General features: G+C 33.3%; 1 protein-coding gene across 1 annotated transcript in view; it reads left to right on the forward strand.

Moving 5' to 3' along the window:
• LOC126741144 (ATP-binding cassette sub-family G member 5) overlaps positions 1-3,096 on the forward strand; it is a 51,758-nt gene extending 48,662 nt beyond the window's left edge. The window contains exon 12 of the mRNA XM_050447486.1: positions 2,651-3,096. Within this exon, the coding sequence (XP_050303443.1) occupies positions 2,651-2,840 (190 nt within the window). The 3' untranslated portion in view covers positions 2,841-3,096. The remainder of the gene's footprint in view (positions 1-2,650) is intronic.
• Positions 3,097-21,913: the final 18,817 nt, after the last annotated feature.

Here is a 21,913-nt window from a genome sequence, read left to right on the forward strand (position 1 = left end):
AAGTTGGTATTTTTACTGTAGTAAAGTCTCTCTTCTAGTAAGGAGAGAAGAAACATGATATCATTTTCTTTTTAAATTATATGTTGACGCATTTTTTATTGCAACTTGATTCATTAATTTTTGTACCCAAGATTTAAGTTTGCCAGAATTATACAGGGTGATTTATTAAGAATAGACAATATCTGAACTGGGAATACTACACACCAAAATATGGCGATTGAGCTTAACATGTCTTATACAAATATTGCACAGGTTTACGAGATACAGGGTATTTAAAGTTGGAATTTTAATTTGAAATTTCTTAATAATTTTGTGTTTTTAAGCAGTATCGCTTTGAAAATTGGCAACTTTATGTGTTTTGACATGAAAATTATAAATTTTGTAGTGAATTTAGGATTATTTATACAGGGCGTTAGTTACACCCTGTTACTTAGGTAACAGGGTTTATATATATTACGACATATATATATATTTTTTCCTAATCAGTTTTATCTAAAACGAATAGAAAGTCTAAAAGGCAGTTCAATTTTGAATAGAAAAGGTTCTCTTGTTTATTTCACATAACTCTATCAGTTTTTAAGTTATTTGCATTCTAAACATTCAGCGTAAAGAATCTTAAGCCACCGTTATTACATGTCAGCACATGAAAATTTTACTGTCACTAAGTAAGAGTGTATTATTTGTAGTAAAAATTCACAAATAAGAAAATGCCACGTCATAATGAATATTCCTACAGTAAAATGCGTGATATGATTTGCCAGAAGGTATTTAGAATTATACCCAAATCGAAGACAACCCAATCACAAACTGTTCAGACGTACTTATACCCGCCTAGGCGAAACAGGGTGTTTTCGTCCTAAAACTTTAAAAGGTGCTCCAAAAAATATCAACGTCGATAATGAAGAAGAGGTTTTAGCTCGTATTTCGAAAAATCCAGATCTTAGTACTCGTCAGTTAAGTACGGCAACAGGAATAAGCCAATCGTCTATCTGGAGAATTTTAAAGAAAGAATCTCCGTCCATATACTTCTATATATCCACTACTCCTGTCCAAAATTTGCTACCTCAAGATTTCCCAGTTCGCCTACAGTTTGCTCAATTTATGGTAGCTAAACAAATCGAAAACCAGGAATTTCTAAATGACTCTTTTCACCGATGAGGCGATGCGACGTTTACTAGACGAGGTGTTTTTTATTGGAAAAGCAATTATTTGTGAGAGTTCGAAAATCCACATGCTCTAAAGGAACGACATTTTCAGCATGAATTAAAGATAAATATTTGGTGTGGTGTGATATCTGGTTTTTTTATTGGTCCTTTTGAACTTCCTCCTAATCTGAACGGGCCCTCTATTTAAACTTTCTTGAACAACAGTTACACCCACTACTAAAAGATGTACCACTAGCCATAAGCGGAACATGGTTTACAAATATACAATTAATTCCATCGAAGAATTATGACAGAAAATTCAAGAAGCTGCTAATATTATCAAAAATAATCGACAAATGTTATTTAATATTCAAAGATCTTTAAGGAGACGCCTTACAAATTGTATTGAAGAGGAAGGCGGGCATTTTGAGCATTTACTTTGAAGTTTTCTTTTATTATTGTTACTGATTGTTATTTGTTGTATTGACTGTTGTTACCCAGCATAGTAGTAATTTAAAAGAATAAATTCCTATTAAGTCAATGTAATAACGGTGGCTTAGGATTTTTTACGCTGAATGTTTAAAATGCAAATAACTTAATAACTGATAATTACATAAAATAAACAACCTTTTTAGTAGTACCTTTTTTATTCAAGATTGAACTGGCTTTTAGATGTTCTAGTCATTTTAGCGTCAACTGATTAGGCAAACAAGATATGCTGTAATCTACCTAAGTAACAGGATGTAACTAACGCCCTGTATAAATAATGCTAAATTAACCACAAAATTCGTAATTTTCATGTCAAAACACATAAAGTCGCTAATTTTCAAGACGATACTGCTTAAAATCACAAAATTATTAAGAAATTTTAAATTAAAATTCCAACTTTAAATACCCTGTATCTCGTAAACCTGCAACATTTTTATAAGACATGTTAAGCTCAATCGCCATATTTTGGTGTGTAGTATCTTCACTTTAGAGATTGCCTATTCTTAATAAATCACCCTGTATAATTCTTTTTATTAGTAATAATAGTATAATTCTTCAGTTTCTGAATGATCGAAAGAAAAAACACAACACAACCTTCATTTACAACTAATAATCTTGTTGTGACTGAAGCTCCGCTTACCTCAATATTTAAATTAGGTGGTAGAACTAATGTTTCCAACTATAAGCCCGTTAGTAGTATTATCGGTGCTATGCTTAAACTTAATTAATTGGTTACTAAATACTTACATAAATTACTAAATTCTAAACTTACATTGGTTACTTAGTAATTCTAGAGAAGAAGCTAAGCTAGCTTCTTATGCTGAATAAGTGTTTTTATTTCAGTTGACTTTCCCGATAGTCAATTACAATTGATGAAATTTATTTACTAAGTAATCTTGAATTTTGTGGTATCCCTGTATCTCTGTTCTATTGGATCAAGAGCTATTTAGCAGGGAGAGCTTAGATGACTCGGCTTTTTCGATTGGATGCTAATAATCTTTGTTGTATTTTTTCAGGTATGCAAGTGGACAGAGCTTTCTTTCTGAAAGATATACTCGAGAAGGAGATAATATCTTCAATGGAATCTTGGATTCTGACTTAAATATTGGAATAACGTTTGCATTTACGTTAGGAATGATCATATTTAATATGTTTTTATATTTGGTTCCTCTACCAGCTTTCGTCAAAGCCAAATTTAGGGAATAATTGAAAATGATTTATTTAGTTTTAAAGAATAAAGTTTTAAGAAAAAATAGCTTTAAATTAAACTTTTAGTTAGGTTAATACGTAGGTGTGGTATATTTTTTTAATGCTACTATTTGTAAGATAGCAAGCCTTATCGTTGTCCGTCCATTTTTATATTTATTTATAGAATAATTTATTATTTAAGGTATATTAAAGTATATTTAATAGTAATTTAATGAATATGTCAATAAATTAATTTCCTTTTGTTTTATTTTAATTATTCAGTTGTTACGGGTTTTAGTTAAGGAACAACTTAAAACACAGACAATAACGAAAGTTCGTTTACAGTATAGAATTCGTACTCTCCAGAGAGATTAATGAAAAACTATATAGATAAAACCGAGAGAAGAGAGCCCCTCTAGCTCCTTTACTTACTCGGAATGAATGCCATTATCTACAAAAAACTAAAGTATTATAGAGTTAGGAAAGCATAAATCACCCATAATACTTTCATCTCAATCTGCTGACAGCATAGGTGCTGTCTATGCTGATAATTAGAGCGGAAAGTTAGTATTACGATGTATAAAGGTCCCATGATCCAACTGCTGAGGGAGGACTCTAGGGTACAGTTTATTAGTGTATCTAGCGACAAGAACATACCCTGTAATGCTATCCAACTTAGAACATTAAAAGGCTAGAATTAGTAAACAACAACTTTGTTTAAGTTTAACATGTGCACATATTCATTGATTCTCTGTTGCCAAGTTTACACGCATTTTGAAATAGGGAAAATTTTCAGGTGTATATCAACACATATAATAATGTTAATTTAACTTATTGATGTTAGATTTTGGAAATAAAAAGTTGGAAATAAACATGAAATAGAGATATGTTATTCTAAGCGCAAAAATAACGTTTTCAAAGCAAAAAGAAATATATTAATAATGTCAAAAATTAGGACAGAACTAGTGGGTGCTAACTGGAACTACTGCTCTACTGAAGTTAATATTATACAGGGTGTCCCGAAATTACATCGCAATATTTTACCAGCCACATCTTTGTCTAAAAATAAGACAAAAAGTCCATATACAGTATGGTTCAAAAGTGCATCGTTTTTAAGTTACAGGTGTTTTATGAATCATGTTAAAGATGGTTTTTTGTTAATATATCCGGAACGCCTAGTTGTAATCTTTTGAAATTTTTAACATTTACTATTGGTTTTATTAAAAATTGATATTGCAAACATTTTTGCCAAAATGTATACAGGGTCGTGTAAAATAAGTGGTCGGTAAAGTTTAAATTGTTAAAACTTTTTTCCTAGCAACTCCGTGGTAATTTTGGTATTAGAATTGAAAAGAACAAACATTTTTACATAAAAAAGGTGCTCTTGTCTAATTTCGATAGGAGCTTCCGTTTTCGAATAAATTAGATGCAAAGAGAACGCGTAAGTTATTTTGGTAACAGTTAATAAAATTAAAAAGCATCTTAAAAATCTGTTGGGGATAAACATGACCTAAGACTATCACAAATACTTTATTTAAGATCAAAAATTGTTTTTCGAATTCAATTGTTTTTTTTTATGTAATTGAATAGGTAAAAAAAAGGAACAATTAATTTATTACGTAAAAAAAAAACATAAAAACACCAAACAAAAAAGCACAAATTACAACAAATGTTCAAAGTGGTTTCCATTTTGGTGAAGACACAATCTTGCCTTACGCGTTATTGCGCGAGTAGCCCTTAAAACAAAAAATGGATTTCTCTTTATTTCATTAACAGCCCAATTAATCCTTTGCATCAGTTGTTCACGGGTATTTATTTCCACGGCATATACCAACTCATTTAAATGTCCCCATAAATAATAATCTAACGAAGTTAGATCTGGAGATCCAGGAGGCCAATTTATAGGACCACCTCGACCAATCCAACGTTCAGGAAAATGGTTGTTCATCCACTCACGCACATTGCGACCAAAATCCGTCTTGTTGAAAAATCATGTTTTGGCGTAAGATAAGAGGAACTTCTTCCAGAAGCTCCACAAGATTATTTTCCAGCATATGAAGATAATTCTCCGAAGTTAGCCGATTGGGTAATTCTATCGGGCCAATAAGTTGGTCCCCGATTAATCCCGCCTACAAATTTACCGAAAACCTTCTTTGAAAATTACTACGCCTTATGGCTCTTGGATTTTGATCTGCCCAAAAATGCATGTTAAATGACCCATTTCGTGTGAAAGTGGCTTCGTCCGTTCATAAAATGGAAGGAATTAAGTTTGGATTATTAATTACCCATTGACAAAATTGGATCCTCAACGGAAAATCGTCTGATTCTAAATCTTGGACCCGCTGGTAATGAAACGGATGTAACCCTTGGGATCTTAGCATTCTTCCAATCTAATAAAAATTAAATTACTATCGTAACAATAAGTAATTTTTTTAATTAGTTACTATAGAGCCAGGGATATGTGTGGCTCTTGACACATTTCTTATACTTGCCCCCGGATTTTCTTCAAAAACATTTAAAACATTTTCTAAATTATAATCTTCTTGTGGTCTGCCTTGTCCACGAGCACTTTGAAAACTTCCGTTATTACATAAATTTCGGTGAGTGTTTATAAAAACTTGACGATCTGAAACATGTCTTAGGGGAAATCTTCGGCGATACTCACGGACAGTCGCTAAAGAACTGCCATTACACAAACCATAAATAAAATGCATGTCAGCTAACTCTTGATTTGTAAATCTACCCATAATTTTTAAAAAATGAATCACAAAAAAGAACTAATTTACTTTGCCAAAGCAAATTAAAAAAATGTGAAACGTCAACAAAACGTTAAACAAAATTTAACAAATAAACTAATTGTCAACAAACACAGTATTATACAAAACAACTATTATTTTACAAGATGTTATTTGTAGTTACTTTTTGAAATACCAATTCATGATTTATTAATAATTGATTTTTTCGAAAACGGAAGCTCCTATCGAAATTAGACAAGAGCACCTTTTAACTTTACCGACCACTTATTTTACACGACCCTGTATACATGTTGGAAAAAATGGTTGCAATATCACTTTTTAATAAAACCAATAGTAAATGTTGAAAATTTCAAAAGATTACAACTAGGCGTTCCGGATATATTAACAAAAAACCATCTTTAACATGATTCATAAAACACCCTGTAACTTAAAAACAATGCACTTTTGAACCATACTGTATATGGACTTTTTGTCTTATTTTTAGACAAAGATGCGGCTGGTAAAATATTGCGATGTAATTTCGGGTCACCCTGTATATTCTGATTTTTTAGACATTATAAGAGCCGCAGTGAATAAAGAAAGTCCCAAACAAAAACGTACACTAAAAAAATATCCATGGGTTAATGATGCACAAACAGAACGTATAAAAGCGATTTTGTCTTACCAAAAGTGAAATTGATTGGAACAAGTATCAAAAGTTACGTAATAATGTGACTTCACTTATACGACAGGAGAAAAAAATATTTTATGAACAAAACATAGATATGTGCAGGGTGATAAAAAAATGTGGCGAACTCTAAAGGGTTTGATTGGATGCAAAAATCAGCCTACAGAGTTTGGGGATATTAATTTTGGTCCATATAATACCAGCGTAGAAGAAAATGTTAACCAATATTATGCAGAATGTGTCGCGGAAATTTCAGAAAACATAGAGAAACGGCAATGGGACGGTAAAGTAAGTAAACATAGGAACTCAGAGATAGCAAACTTTAAAAACCTTACTATTCAGGAACTAAAATCTATCATATTTAGACTTAAAAACAAAAGTACCAGTGATGAGTTTTTCAGTGTTAAGTTGATCAAAGACTTATTTTGTGTGGTGGGATATCCTTTACTCTATCTAATAAATACCTCTTTAGAAACTGGTAGAGTTCCAAATGAACTGAAGACAAGTCTTATGATTTCCATCCCTAAAGTGTCAAAAGCAACCCTCCCAGAAGAATGTCGACCCATTAATCTACTCCCTGTTGCAGATAAGATCATCGAAACAGTTGTATGTCAGCAATTGACACTATTTTGAGAAAAACAACTTACTCTATGTTACACCATTCGGATTTAGAAATAACCATTCATGCGAGTCGGCCCTACAGTATACAGGGTGGTTCATTTAACTTGAGACATCGTAATATCTCGAAGACTAAACATGTATCCAGAAAATGTTTCATGTGAAATTTAAATGGCTTCCAGGGGGCCATAAAATGACTTCATTGGTTTGACCTTGAGTAGACGTCTCATGCGACTGTTGTTTCACATTTTCAGCATGAGATAAGGGTCAACGTATGGATAGGATTAATGAGAGGTCGCCTTTTCGGGCCTGTAATACTTTCTGATCGGCTCAATTCCAATGAGTTTTCAAATTTATTAAATAATGACCTTGTTGATTGACTCTGGAAGAAATCCCCTAATGGCAAAATTGTGCAAAATTCCTTGAATCAATGCTTTGGGGAGAAATGAATCGGAAGATACGGCTCGGTAAGATGGCCGCCCAGAAGCCCTGACCTTACGCCCCTTAACTTTTATGTCTGGGGCACAATAAAATCTAATGCTTATAGTATTAACATTAATACTCGAGACGAACTAGTTAATCGAATTAGTGTGTGCTGCAATGAAATGCGACAAAAATGCGTTGAACTTAAACGGGTTGTCGATAGTGTCAGAAGAAGATGCATCAAATGTATTGAACAAGAGGGAAGATAATTTGAACAATTATTATAATTTTAGGTTTGTTTAATGAAACTTTGATTTTTTAATTTTGGTCAATCAAGAAATATAAAATCTGAAAATTTTTAATTTTTCTGGTTTTCTTTCTTTTGCCCATGATATTGCCGTGATAACAAATAGCTATCACAAAAGTAAGTATATCATTGGAAAACATAATAAAAGCAGTAGTTTTTGCTGAAACAAAAACATGCCCCTATTTACCAAATTTTAGAAAAACGACAACGGAGAAGATTCCACTAATTTTGCACATTTCCCAAATGTTACATTTAACTTCTGATGACACTCGGTATAAAAAACACTCAAAAACTTAAATATACCCATCTTATAGCAAATTTAATTCTCTTTCAGATGGTATATCTAAATTTTATGTGGTGGTAAGAATAACGGAGATATTCTTGTTTATATGAATAAAAACAAAGAAATTTGATAAAATCAAACAATGTTAAATATCAGAAGAACTAAAAACTTTTCGAAAAAATGTTATACGACTTTTTTGTTGCAAATGACTCTCCTCCTAAAGTTCTTAAAGTTTGGCGGTTTTTAAAGTAGACACCCTGTATATACGTATTATAAAACTTACGTAAAACGTACATTCATGTACGTCCCCAGAACAATAACTATTTACTGGGTAGCTAAGCTAAATAAATTCATAGTGACAGAATGAGAATATATAACTAAATGCATTTTTTGTCACACAGTTTCTACGGTATTATATGACTTACATAAATTTATACTTCTTTTCTAAGTTCATATCATTTAAAAATCGTATATATAATAGAAACATCCGAACATGGATATTAGCAGTGATGTTAAACTTGTCCTGTCTTCTATAGTTTCAATTCTAATATCTAATTATCTTCAACTTAAATATTTTAACAATAAATTATTCAATAAGCTACTTAAAGAAGCAAACAAACTAATTTATTTTGCATTATTTCACAAAGATGATTGGCCTTGATCAATTTCGAGTCGAACGACTTCCTGACATTGGAAAGGTCTTCTCTATAAAACGCCGCGATAGTTGATATTCTTCGTCGAACAAAAACGAGTTTTCCTCGGTTACCAAATAGTGTCAGAGTCATCTCACGAGAAGCGGCCAACGGTTTTATATCCAGCGGTACACAGAAAAAAAGTCGTAATTTTTAATTTATTGTTACTGATGATACGGAACTGTGCATGGGCCGATTAACCGTTTCACCTTGCAACTTTTTATTTATACTCTATTTCAGAAGTGTGTAGAGCAATAAAACCTCATTAGGTATGCAAAAGTGGTACCTGGTGATCCACCAATATTTTATGCCACTACCTAGTTGGGTATTAGTTTCAATGTAAAATTCTTTCTTTTCGTTGATTGCAGGTAGTGCCACCCGGTTTTGGGTCAATTTATGAGTTTTGCCCATTGTTACCCACTGATAAACATTGAAAACTGTTCGCCAAAGGCGTGCAACTGGGACTTGTTTTTTACCTTATAATTAATGTACTTAAATGCTATTTTACTTTAGAAAGTTACTTTTGTTTAAATGGAATAATATATTTTTTTCACAAATTTATTGAACATAATATGTAGAGTAAAACAGTTGAAAATGTCACTTTTGGATCTGGCACTTTTTGAACAGTGTATAACAATTTTAAATTATAATAGATTGTAGTCTTCTTCGTCATCTGACGAACTGTCATCACCTCTTGACATTATAATTAAAGGATCGACTGTCTGATCGATGAGGTTGTCAAGATCCCACATTTTGTCCTCTTGCTTAATTACATGCTGGACTGCTTTTCGCCAATTCTCTGGTGTCGCTTCCGTAATGGCTTGATCAAACAGTAGCTTAACATCTTTCATTTTAAAAGTCGTGTTTTGTCTTGCTACAAATCCTTTTACCTGCGCCCATATCAGTTCTATAGGATTTAGTTCGCAATGATATGGCGGTAAGCGCAGTACAGTTATATTATATTTTTCGGCTATATCTTCCACGGCGTATTTCATGAAACGAGTTTTGTGTAAGTTTGCTATTGCCAGCAGTTCTTTTTTTATCAAATTTGCTTCAAACGCAATACCTTTTGCAGTCAGCCAATCGATAATTTCTTGCTTTTTCCAACTTGAAGTTGGCGTCTTCTCTATTCGCCGTGAATGATAGCTTGCGTTATCCATAACCACCACCGAATTAGCCGGAAGAAATTTTATCATTTCACCAAAATAGTCCTCGAAAACGTGAGTTCATGTCTTCATGGTAATCTCCTGTGCGAGTCGACTCAAAGGTTAGCAGACCTTCTTTTAAAAATCCCTCTTCGCTTCCAATATGTGTGATTATAAGTCTTTTTCCTTTTCCCGAAGGTACTTTAATACCCGTAGACAGGCCTTCTATGAAAGCTTGGCGAGCACTGGTTATATTTTTGTCTTGCCACATTTTTTGGACTATATAACCTTCGTTAATCCACGTTTCATCAAGATAAAAAACTTTCTTTTGCTCCCTGCGGTACTGCTTGATACTTCTCAAGTATTGTCGTCTCCAACAAACAATTTCGTCGCTCTCCAGTAAAAGTGCTTTGCGGTTATGCTTTTCCCAGGCAAAATCCATATTTTTTAAAGTTTTCCATAAAAGTTTTCTACTTATCAACGGAATACTGTCATCTCGGCCAAGCTCCATTAAAATTTTGTCTAGGGTGGGTATTTCCTTTTTAAAATAAAAAGAGTGAACTTTTCTTCGAATTATACATTTAGCATTTTCATCAAGGACTTTTGTAGGTCGTCCTGGCTTTTGCTTGGGAGATTCCACTCGACCTGCTACTTTTCTTTCCCGCAACAATTTGAAAATGGTGGACTTTCCAATTCCACTCATTTGAGAACATTTTTCAACAATTTCTTGCACAGTAAAACTAGGGTAATCGTGTTTTATGCAATCATGTACATTTAAAATAATAACTTTTTCTTTCAGCGATAGTGGAGAATTTTTAGTACATCTTTTCGTTGGACTGAATACCTCCATTTTTTAAATATTGGGATAATAATATTGTGATTACACTACAGCGTAGCAGTGACTACTAACGTTTAAAATATGATTTAAAAGTATTTATAGTCTGTATATATTACCTGACCCCATTTTTGCATGTTACAAAGCGTTAAAAGATAGGTACCTATATAAAAGGATTAAAAGTATTTATTTAGTATTTAATCTCTTTCAAAATAAAGGCATTTAATCCGTGAAAATTAAATTCATAAATATTATAAGTACCTGCGCCTATGAACTACCACGAAATGTAGCCAAACAGAACGGAATTCCCCAGTTTATTGCTCTATACACTTCTGAAATAGAGTATAGTTTTATATTTATTTGCTCAAGATCTATCTTAATATCGAATGTAAGACCCTGTTTATTTTCTAAAGAGTTGAAATATTTTTCTAGTCATTAAGATGAAATTTATCGGTCTGGCCGAAAAGAGGGCCAGGATATTTACAAAACTAAAGCTAGCTCAGCGGTACCGTAAGTAACCAAATATGGTTTACACTTTTCACGTTTCCCCTGGGGAATTATTTTATGGGTTAAATATTTGGTTTATAAAATTCATTTTAGTTTGGTCCCTAAAGAATGAAGTTATTTAATAAAAATAATAAAGGGTGTTGTGACGTGAAATAAGCTGTGTTGGTTTGGTGTAGTGTTTTACTACAAGAAAGGGTGTTATTGATTATATCGATATTTTACCTTTTTAATTAAACATGTGATTAATGCAATAATTTAATGACCGATTGTGTCTTGTCTTGCTTGTGTTGTTGTGACGATTGTTTCTTGTTAAGATACTGAGCTGGTCTGGGATCATTGTACAGCTCGTTTTATTTAACAAGGCTTTGTATCTGGAGAGGACCCTCGCGTTTTGGTGTCCATTACACCCCTCAGTACAAAGTGTGTTATCGTCAAGTGGTCTAGATCGGAGATTGCTGTCTCAATCTCACGTTTTATGATAATGTTTTTGCTACCATTTTGGCTACGGTTTGTGAGTAATGTATTGCTCACGTTTTGACATATTGAACGATTGTATATAATAATATAATAATAATAATGTTTGTTTCGAAAAAACAATAATACAAGGTAACTAAGAATACAGTTGGAACCACATCTAACTACTAAGTTTGTGCGTATTCCCATTCAAAATATAGATACATCAAGTTCAAACAAAATAAAATCTAATATTATGTGAACAGTATAGTGATTACAAGCTGGCAACAATTAACATTAAGCAAACAACTGCTCAATATTAATATGAATAATCCAAGTTTTTATTCTATACTTGATCCTGTCATAAGGTTTATTTCTCAAATCAAGAAGCATCATATTGTAAATTTTTGGAGCTGTATAAATTAACGATCTTTTAGTAAAAGTAAAATTTATTTTAGGAAAGGATAGAGGATTGTTAATTTGAAACCTGGTTTGCCTTTGCCAGTACTGGTCTACTTTTAGCTATTTTATTATTACAAAGAAGTCTTGTAATTGAATTTACATAAATGTGATGCAGCTGAAAAACTCCTGCCTCACTAAACAAATCAGTTGATGAGTACAAATTATTTTTAAATAAACAAACTTTCAGCAATGCTTTTTTTAGCCAATAACAAGAGGATCAAGAACATAGCTATAAGAAGCACCCTATACACTTATACCATAACCAAGTACAGACTCCGCTAGAGTTTTATACAATGACAAGATTGTCTTTTTTAACAAAGAATGCCTAATATGTAAAACTTTTACAATAACTTACGTATTTTACCAATTATGTAATCAATATGTACTATCGTGCCGAAAAAAACTGGGACAGCAAAATCTCCTAAATCTCTTGGTCTATTAGAATAATATATTTTGATGTTGTCAAAGTTAGTTTAATTTTATGACAGCCGCGTCAAAAAAATGGCTCTTTCACAATGCCTGCATTATCGCCTCAATAAAAAGCGATAATATACACTCGTCTTATGGATGAAGTTTCTATAAAAAGAATCGCAGACGAATTGGGCATTAGTGAAAATACCGTTTCCTTAGCTAGGGCAAAATTGCAGAATACGGAGCTATTTTAACAAATCCAGGTTCTGGTCGACCAAAAATTTTAAACGACATTCAAGATAGAGAGTTAGTGGGATTTCTAAGAAACAATCCATTTGAAACAGCAATAAAGGCGAAAGAAGACACGCATTTTCCTGGTTCTGCTAATACAGCTCGTAGTAGGATAAGAAATTCGGAAATTAAAAGTTGAATAAAATATTTTTGACTGAAGCAATCAAACAGGGATAAGAATTTGCCCATCAATATGCACACCAAAACAACATATGGGCAATATTTTCAAATGAAAAAACCTTTACGTTCTGCATTTACAGGCCTTCTAAAACCAGATGTGATGAAAGATATACACATAAGAGTGGACACAAAGTGGACGTTTTAGTACAAACGTTTAAGTCTGGATTAGTTTTAGAGCAGGCGTTTGTCAAATAGTGCAGGAAAGGCTTAATGCCTTAGGATATTGCAATATCCGGAACAATGTTATGATGCCATCGGTTGGTGTAGTCTATGTGCAAGATTTTATCTTTCAACATGATAATGCTCTTTATACATACAGCTCGTATAGTTGAAAACTATGTAGACGAAAGATGAATTTTTCAGTTTTACTTAAGTTAATTCAAGTTTTACCGTGGCCCTCGAAAAGCCCTGATATCATCCCAATTAGAAACATTTGGGGTAAAATGGCAAAATATATGTATAAAGATAACTTTAGGCCTATATAAATCAGAATGAATTACGCCTAAAGATAGATGACGCATAGGACCAAATAACTGAAGAATATACCAGAAACTTAATTTTCAGTATGCCACGACGTTTGCAAGCTGTAATTGATAGAACGACGGTGCGCTTACTCAGTATTAATAATTTTTTATTCCATATTATCAAAAAAGTTATTAGTTAGTTTTGGTTTATTTATAAAATGTGTTCCAAATAAAAATAAATATCGAAAAATAAAAATATTTCGTATCAATATTATTACACACATCGGAAAAGTCTAGGGATATTTTTATAAATTGACCTTATTTTTGTTTGAATTGTTCTGAATAAATAATAGCCGAATTATAGTAATTAAGACTCTTTTACTATACTAAAAAAATAACCAAAATTACAAAAATAAAGAACTGCCTATAACTAAAATTAAAAAAAAAAAGTCTACAATTTCTTTAAAAATTTATTGTTTTGTATAATGAAAAAAAAAATGTTTTTTAAATTAGATACAAAAAAAAATCTTTATAAAAAACGCAAATTAGTACAAAGTGTGACCTCCACGCTGGTTTATGAGGGCTCGACATCTATTGTTCATAGACAAAATAACGTTATCGATGTTTTGTTGGGGTAAGTTTAGCCATTCCGCTATCAGTCGCTCCCGGAAACGAAAGGCTGTCATCTGTGGAGTCATTCTTTGTTGGAGCATATCCCATACATGCTCAATTGGATTAAGGTCAGGAGATTGTGCTGGCCATGGCAATACATCAATCCCCTCGTTCTCCAACCAGTCTCTCACTACGCGTGCGACATGTGGACGCGCATTATCATGCATTAGGTGGAAGTTTCGGCCAACAGCGCCAGCAAAGGGACGAATAACAGGTTGAAGAATGGTATCGATGTACTGCTGAGCTGTAAGGAAGCGATCTGGAAAAACGAGGTCGGTTCTACCGCCCATCATTATTCCAGCCCATACCATAATTGTACCCCCTCTGTATGTATACACTTCCTGGACATGTCTTAACCGTTCTGCATTTCCAGATCGTCTCCATACCCTCACTCGACGTGAATCTGGATGAAATCCAAATCTGGATTCGTCGGTGATTAAAACTGTAGCCCAATCATGTTCATTCCAGTTTTGATATTCTTGGCACCATTCTACTCTCGCAGCGCGATTGCCTCTGGAAAGAGGTGGACATCTAAGTGGCCTTCGATTATGGAGGTTGGCTTCATGGAGACGATTTCTTATAGTATCACGGCCTACGGTAATATTGTGTGCTCTCTGCAAGTTGATAACCAATTCAGGAGCTGTAATGTTAGGTTGCCTTCTAGCAGTTAAAACTAAAAATCTATCTTGAGCAGCTGTCGTAGTGCAGTCACGTCCTGGATGTTGTTCAGCTGGATTTCCAGTTTCACGAAAACGCCGACACAATCGACTTATAACGCTCTGAGAGACTTCTAGACGCTCAGCTACATCAATTTGCCGCATGCCTCCTTGAAGAAGTCCTACAGCTCTATTCATCTCGTCCAAAGTAAAATGACGTCGTTCCATGATAAAACACAATTTTTTTATTCACTCTGCAAAGCAGTATTTCTGTACCTTAGAACATTGAAAGGCCTTTCAATGTTCTAAGCTCTGTACCATGGACGAAATCGAGACTACCAGAATATTTATTGCAATATAAAAACCATGGTTTTTTCTGTTTTGTGAAAAAATTCCTAAAATATTTGTTATCAGTGTTAAGATTCTGTTTGTCTCACAGAAATCTACAGGATGAGCCAATCTTCAAATTTGATGTAAATTGATCACCAAAAAAAAAATTTTTTTATAATTTTATTATTTTATAAATATATCCTTAGACTTTTCCGATGTGTGTATTTAAATATGTAATTATTAAGACTCCAAAAATTCATAATGCGTAAATATGCATACCATACCCAAGGAATGCGATTTACTATAATAGACTAGGAGACAATTCCCTACCTAACTTTTAATGTCCCAGTTTTTTTTCGGTACGATGGTATAGTTCAGTTCAGAGATCTATTAGAATCTTTGATGTGCCGCGAATAGTCCGTGTGCCGATGTTGCTTATATTGTCACATGACATGCATGTTTAAATCGCAAAATTTTATGTGGAAAGAGTCATAAAGTAATATTCTAAACGATATTTAATCATTCCATTAAATAAATAAATGTTTTAAGCATTTTTTTAAGAATTTATACATTTGATTCGTAAAATTTGACTACATGCGCCCACGTACTATTTTGTTAGACATCTGACCTCAGTCACAGCCACTCAAGCGTGAAAAGTTGCACAGGTCCGGCCTTAAAATTTATTTGTATTTAAAACTTTATTATTCGGGATTTTTGGGTTTAGTTTTATTAAGTTAGAAATTCAGGATACTTGATAGTAAGATAATATTAATGAATATGTTTATAATAAGGGATGAGAGAATAGGTGATACGAATTACTTAGGTCCATTTATTCTGTGGATTAAGGCATTAAATATTTACTTTATGACACAAAAGGGTAAAATGTTTTGGTTTGTCTTCAAATTTTATATATTTCCTTTTTTTGGGTATTGAGATTTATTTTTACTTTGTTGTGAATATTAATAGGGATTTTGGCTGCCATATTCAATGTCCTTTATTATTCTTTTTTTTATTTAAAAGATATTATGATCTATTATTATAATAATATACTCATGAAAACCCCCATCTCTATATTTAGTACCAACTTCTTTTGATAAAAAGAAATTATGTAGTCAGAAAGAAAAGTAGAAGTATATTTTTTTAAATAAATTTTTGTATTAAAAATCATCTAGCTGTCTATATGTTATGCGTGTAAAAGACACAAGTTTTACTTATAAAAAAACACACTTGAGATCCTGAATGTAATATTTATTAATTTGTTTGCCTCATATTTAGTTATTGTGCATATTAGGAGAGATTAGATGAAAATTAACAAAAATAAATGCTTATACTAAAAACTAGAAATCTTATACAAACACTACATTTTAAGTATACTGGATCCTAAAACTACAGTGAAGATACTAAATACTTTTATAATAATTTAACTACTCTTTTGAATCTAACCCAAAGAGATAATACAATTTTCTAAATTCCGTTTTTTTTTCCTTTGTTCTTTAGCAGTTTCTTCCATTAAGGAAGGAAACAGTTTCTCTGTTGCCGCTATGGATTCCAACTTTATCTCGCACATTTTTTATTTATTTATTTATTTATTTATTCATCAACGTATATAACATTTCAAGTACTTATTAATAATTAACAGTAGTCTTAAGTAAAAACTATAATACTAATAAACAATACTGTGCTAAACATAATCCAAAGAGTGGGAGTAGGGCACTATCCCAAGATAGTTGCCCTAGCTGACGACTTAAATTTATTTAAAGATGTACTGAAAAAATCAAGATCTTTTGCAAATCTATTCACTGTAGAAGCTATTCTATTTATAGGACTGTTTAGTAGATAGGATGTTCTGCAAAAGGGAATGTGGAGAAGCGCCTGACCTCGTGTTGTGTAAGAAGATACATGCAGAGAGAAAAGGCACAGACATTCCGGACTTCTAACAATACCATTCAGAACCTTAAACGCAAAGCAAACATCAAAGAACTGCCTTCTACTTGATAAGGAGTTTATGCTCAGGTAGGATATGGTCTCTGAACAGGTAAGATCCAGGCCTGACTTCATAAGAGTATATCTGGCAAACCTGATAAACTTGTGCTGGATATTTTCAAGCCTCTCAATGTGAATCAGAAAATGAGGTGACCAAACAATATTGGAGAATTCGAGAAGAGATCTCACCAGGCAAATATATAGTGTCTTCAATGCTGACACATTAGTAAAGTCTTTGTAAGATCTTTTGATAAAACCAAGCAGTTTATTAGCTCTATTTACAGTATTTTCGAAGTGGTGGGAGAAAGTAAGACTCGGGTCCAGAAAGACACCCAAATCCTTGACTGAGTCAAGCTCCTTCAAGGGAATACCATCAATAACATATTGACAAGGAGGGGAGACCCTTAAACGAGTAAACCACATAAACCCACATTTCCCAACATTCAATGACATTTCATTCGACTTACACCAGGAAAACACTCTGTTTATATCTCTCTGAAGCACCAACCGATCCTGAGAGGAGGAAATCCGCCGAAAAATTTTCAAATCATCAGCGAAGAGCAAAAACTCAGACTCCAGTAGGGAGCCGAAGTGATTGATAAATAGACTGAATAACAATGGTCCCAAATGGGAGCCCTGAGGGACCCCTGAAGTTGTCAAAAATGGGTTGGACAAAAAGCCACCAATTTTAACACGCTGCTCTCTATCCATCAGATAAGACTTGATCCAAAGTAAAAGAGATCCGCTGATGCCGAGATCTGAAATATGAGAGATAAGAATATTATGGTTGACCCTATCGAAGGCCTTACTAAAGTCCGTGTATATCGCATGTGTTTCATTACCGTCGGCAAAAGATTTGAAGATATAGTTGCTAAAAACAAACAAGTTTGTATCCACAGAACGACCTCTGGTGAATCCATGCTGCTGATCTCCAATTATTTCCTGAAATGTGCCAGATAGAACCACCTCTACACAGTGCTCGAACAGCTTAGGAATTGCAGAGAGGATACTAATGGGACGATAGTTAGTTATGTCACTCTTATTCCCAGATTTATAAATAGGACATACATGAGATAGCTTCCAGTTCTCTGGAAAAGTTGGCTAAGGAAAAGGGAATGGCTGCATTCTTTCAAAAGCCTGTTTGGAATTCCATCGGGACCCGCTCCCTTTCTGCTGTCCAGTTTAGCTAATGCTGTTTCAATTGTAGTAGCACTAAGGAACACGTGGTTGATATGGTTAAATTTACATGAGGTATCGAGACCGTCAGAGGCATTAGAAGGGTTAGTATTCTTGTTAAATACAGATAAAAAGTGGGTGGCAAAGAGATTTGCAATAGAAATACCAGTATCGGCCCTGAGATCATGAAGGAACATCTCATCTGGAACGGTAGAATCGCTTTGATTGGACTGAAGTCTTACAAATTTCCAAAAGGTCTTGCTATCGTTCTCTATTGCATTTTCGGCTCTTTCAATGTAATGTCTGTAGCATTCACTAGATAATGAACGGCATTCTGAGCGCAGAACACTAAAACTTAAGTAATCAGTATTTGATCCTGACTGTCTGTACCTTCTATGTGCTATTTTTTTCTGAATAACTAGACTTTTTAGTTCTCTAGAAAACCATGGTGGATAATGTTTCTTGGGAGAGTGTTTTTTTATTGGCACAAACAGATTCAAACAATCATAAACAACAGAATAGAAGTTTGCAACAGTGGTATTTAAGTTATCGTTAACAATTATTGACATCCAGTTGTATGTAGAAAAGTAGTTATTTATAGACACAAAATCTGCTTGATTAAAGTTGTAAAAATATGTTATAGGTAGTTCCAGGTAATTGGACTTACTATTGGGTAGTTGCAGCTCAAGAGCAGGATGGTAAGGATCTGACCCGACTAAACCATTACATTTAGTTGTTAAAGTGGAATGAAAAGTTGTAAAGCAAAGGTCAAGAATTGTTCCATGATCATTAACCACTGCATTGAGCTGCATTAAACCTAGAAAAGTGAATGTGTCACATAAAAGATTTTCTTTATCAGATGTAACATTATTTGGGGTTAAGCCATAATGATCATCACTAGGTAACCATGAAATATTAGAAAGGTTAAAGTCACCAACAATAAGAACATTATTAAAGCTCTCGCAAGCTTTGGTAACAGAGGCACAATGCGCTGCATATACAGATAGATCCATGGATGGAGGAACATAAATGCAGCCAATGCAATAATCCTCGCCATCACCAAGACGCACAGAGATCCAGATTTCTTCAAGTGATGCTTTATGTATGTAATGCTTTAGTATCCACATCAGCATATGGATACTAAAGCATTACATTATATATACTTTATTGTGTCGCTGAAGGACAAATAGGGGCAGTAAGCTGTAAAAAACAAAATTTTAAACTTGTTTAAAAAAATTAATAAAAATATGATTTTCTTACTATGGCAAAAAAGGAAATTTTTCCAGAGAATGGAATTCATACTTCAATCATAAATGTATCATACCATGTTTCGGCTAAATAATATATGGATCTTTTTTCCTCCTAAAATGGTTTAATTTTCTTCAAATATTCTATAAACCACCTGATAATTCCTTTACAGTAGCTCTTAAGCTTAAATCCAAGTTTTATCAGGTATCTCCGCAAGATTGAGACTGAGAAATGTTTGTCCCTTGCCGATAAGGTGTTCTTAACCATCTCTATGGTCAGAATCTCATTGTTTTTGTATTTAGAATACACACCTTTCCTTAGAAATTTGGCAATATCCGTGTCAAGTCCCTTTGATTGTCCGGCATCTTTCCTTTTTTTCTGTCTTTAATCCCTTTTTTTACAGGCATATTGTACTATAGGGTACCCCTGTTAAAAACGCTGTTTTTTGCAAAGCACTACAATCATTTGTGAAATGAGGATCATTCCTTAGATTGTTATACACATTTAGATAAATTTGTTTAGCGTCTGTACTTAAACAATTTCATTTTAAAAGTGCTTGATTTTCCCCTGTAGCTTCTACTTCCATTGCTTTTTTTTGCTTTCTCAATACTAGAAAGTGAACCATCAGAACTATATATGTTATCACTAAATCACTGTCCAGATCACTCTTATTGTTTTCACCACAAATATTATTGTCTTTTTTGTGCACTCACGGTCTCCATAAACCGGCACAAACACTGTCCTCTTCATTTGCCAAATTTTCCTGCCTATTTTCCCAGGGTCGAAACATTTAAGGTCTCTAGGTATAATACCAAAACAAATCCACAAATACAAATAAAAAAACACATTTCCTCATAGTAAAAACTGCAAAAAAATGAGACGTATACAGGCCAAATTCTAAATTCTCCACTTTCATAAACGTGTAGAAAGCAAAACCGGCAAAACCCATCAAATAATAATAACCTCACATGGCTCCCCTCCCAACTATTAAAGGTGATAGACCCATCCAACAACTATTTTAAAGGCGATAGACCCATCCTTAAAGATCTCTTTAAAAACACGTCGAAAATAATACACAAAAACATCCCAAAAATTTATTTGGGTACGGCCGGCCCTGCAATTTGCAAAATCAGTGGGATAGAGAGAGATACACAATCACTTGCACAGCCTAAAGTAGGAATCGCCAAAACGCAGGTCTTTTATCTTTGTTTAATAGACTGGTTAAAAAGAGGTGAGAAGTCTGTGAGTGCTGGAAATGTTCAAAATATTTGGTAAGATGCTCGGATTTTAGTCCGCGGTCAATTTTTTGATATTATATTCTTGTGATATTATTTTCTTTCTAAAAATGGACATCTTCGAAAGAAAAATAAAAAATAGTATAAAACATGGGGTTTTACGTATATTTAAAATGATTTCATAGATAAACAATATAAAATTTTGCCATTTAAACATGTATATCATGCGACAATAAATACGACATAGGCGCACGGACTAGTTAGTGCGGCATCTGCAACACATGGAAGATTCTAATGGATCTCTGAACTGGACTTTACTTCCCATTATTTCCAAATGTATATCAAGAAATTGCTTTGTAGAAATTCTAAAATATCTTCAATGCAATGATAACAGCTTAATACCAAAGGATAACAAGAATAAAATTTACAAAATTAGGCCTTTAGCAAATACTCTTAACAGACGATTTAAAGATTGCTATGAAACAACAAGGCGAATTAGTATAGATGAAAGCATGATACCTTTCAAAGGGCGAAGCTCATTGAAGGAGTATAATCCGATGAAGCCAATCGAAAGGGGCTACAAATTATGGTGCGTTGCCGACCAAAATGCCTTTGTTTTAACATTTCAAGTCTATCAAGGAAAAAATGAAGTCAAACTCCAAGAAGAGTACAAAGAGTTTGGTCTTGGAGAAAGGATTGTACTTTCTTTGAGTAAGCATGAGTGGGACAAGTTCAAAATTATATATGCAGACAATTATTTTACGTCTATTAACCTTTTGGAAACATTATATTTAAAAAAAATAATACCGAAGTGCATCACGTCTTTGTCGATTTAATGAAAGCTGATTGGGGTGTTCTTTATATCAACATCCTTTACTTCATTTATTACTAGGGTAAGTCGAGTCCTTTTTTTCCTTTTAAATTAAATTGTGTCTCTTCTTATTTTGTTTCTATTTTATTTCGCTCATTACATAATCACTAAGGGTGTGCGTCGAAAACAGAAGGATCACCTTATTTCAGTGTGACTGGAGCAGCGTCCCTATTTCTTTACAGTCTGGCCTTGATAACTTGATAAATAATTAAGATCGAAATAACCTTGATTTAAGTAATTAAACATATAAACAGGCCCGAAACATTTGGTCCTTCGAGCCGGATTCTGCAAAAGCACAACTGATTTGGGGAGATTTTTTTTGTGAAAGATTCACATTTTTAGTGATTTTTTACTTTTATATGCAAAATTTTTAATTGCGATTTTAGGTTGAAATTGCTTACTCATTTTACTACTTAAATCATCTTT

Source organism: Anthonomus grandis, chromosome 10, assembly GCF_022605725.1.
Source record: "Anthonomus grandis grandis chromosome 10, icAntGran1.3, whole genome shotgun sequence".
NCBI classification, from domain to species: Eukaryota; Metazoa; Arthropoda; class Insecta; order Coleoptera; family Curculionidae; genus Anthonomus; species Anthonomus grandis.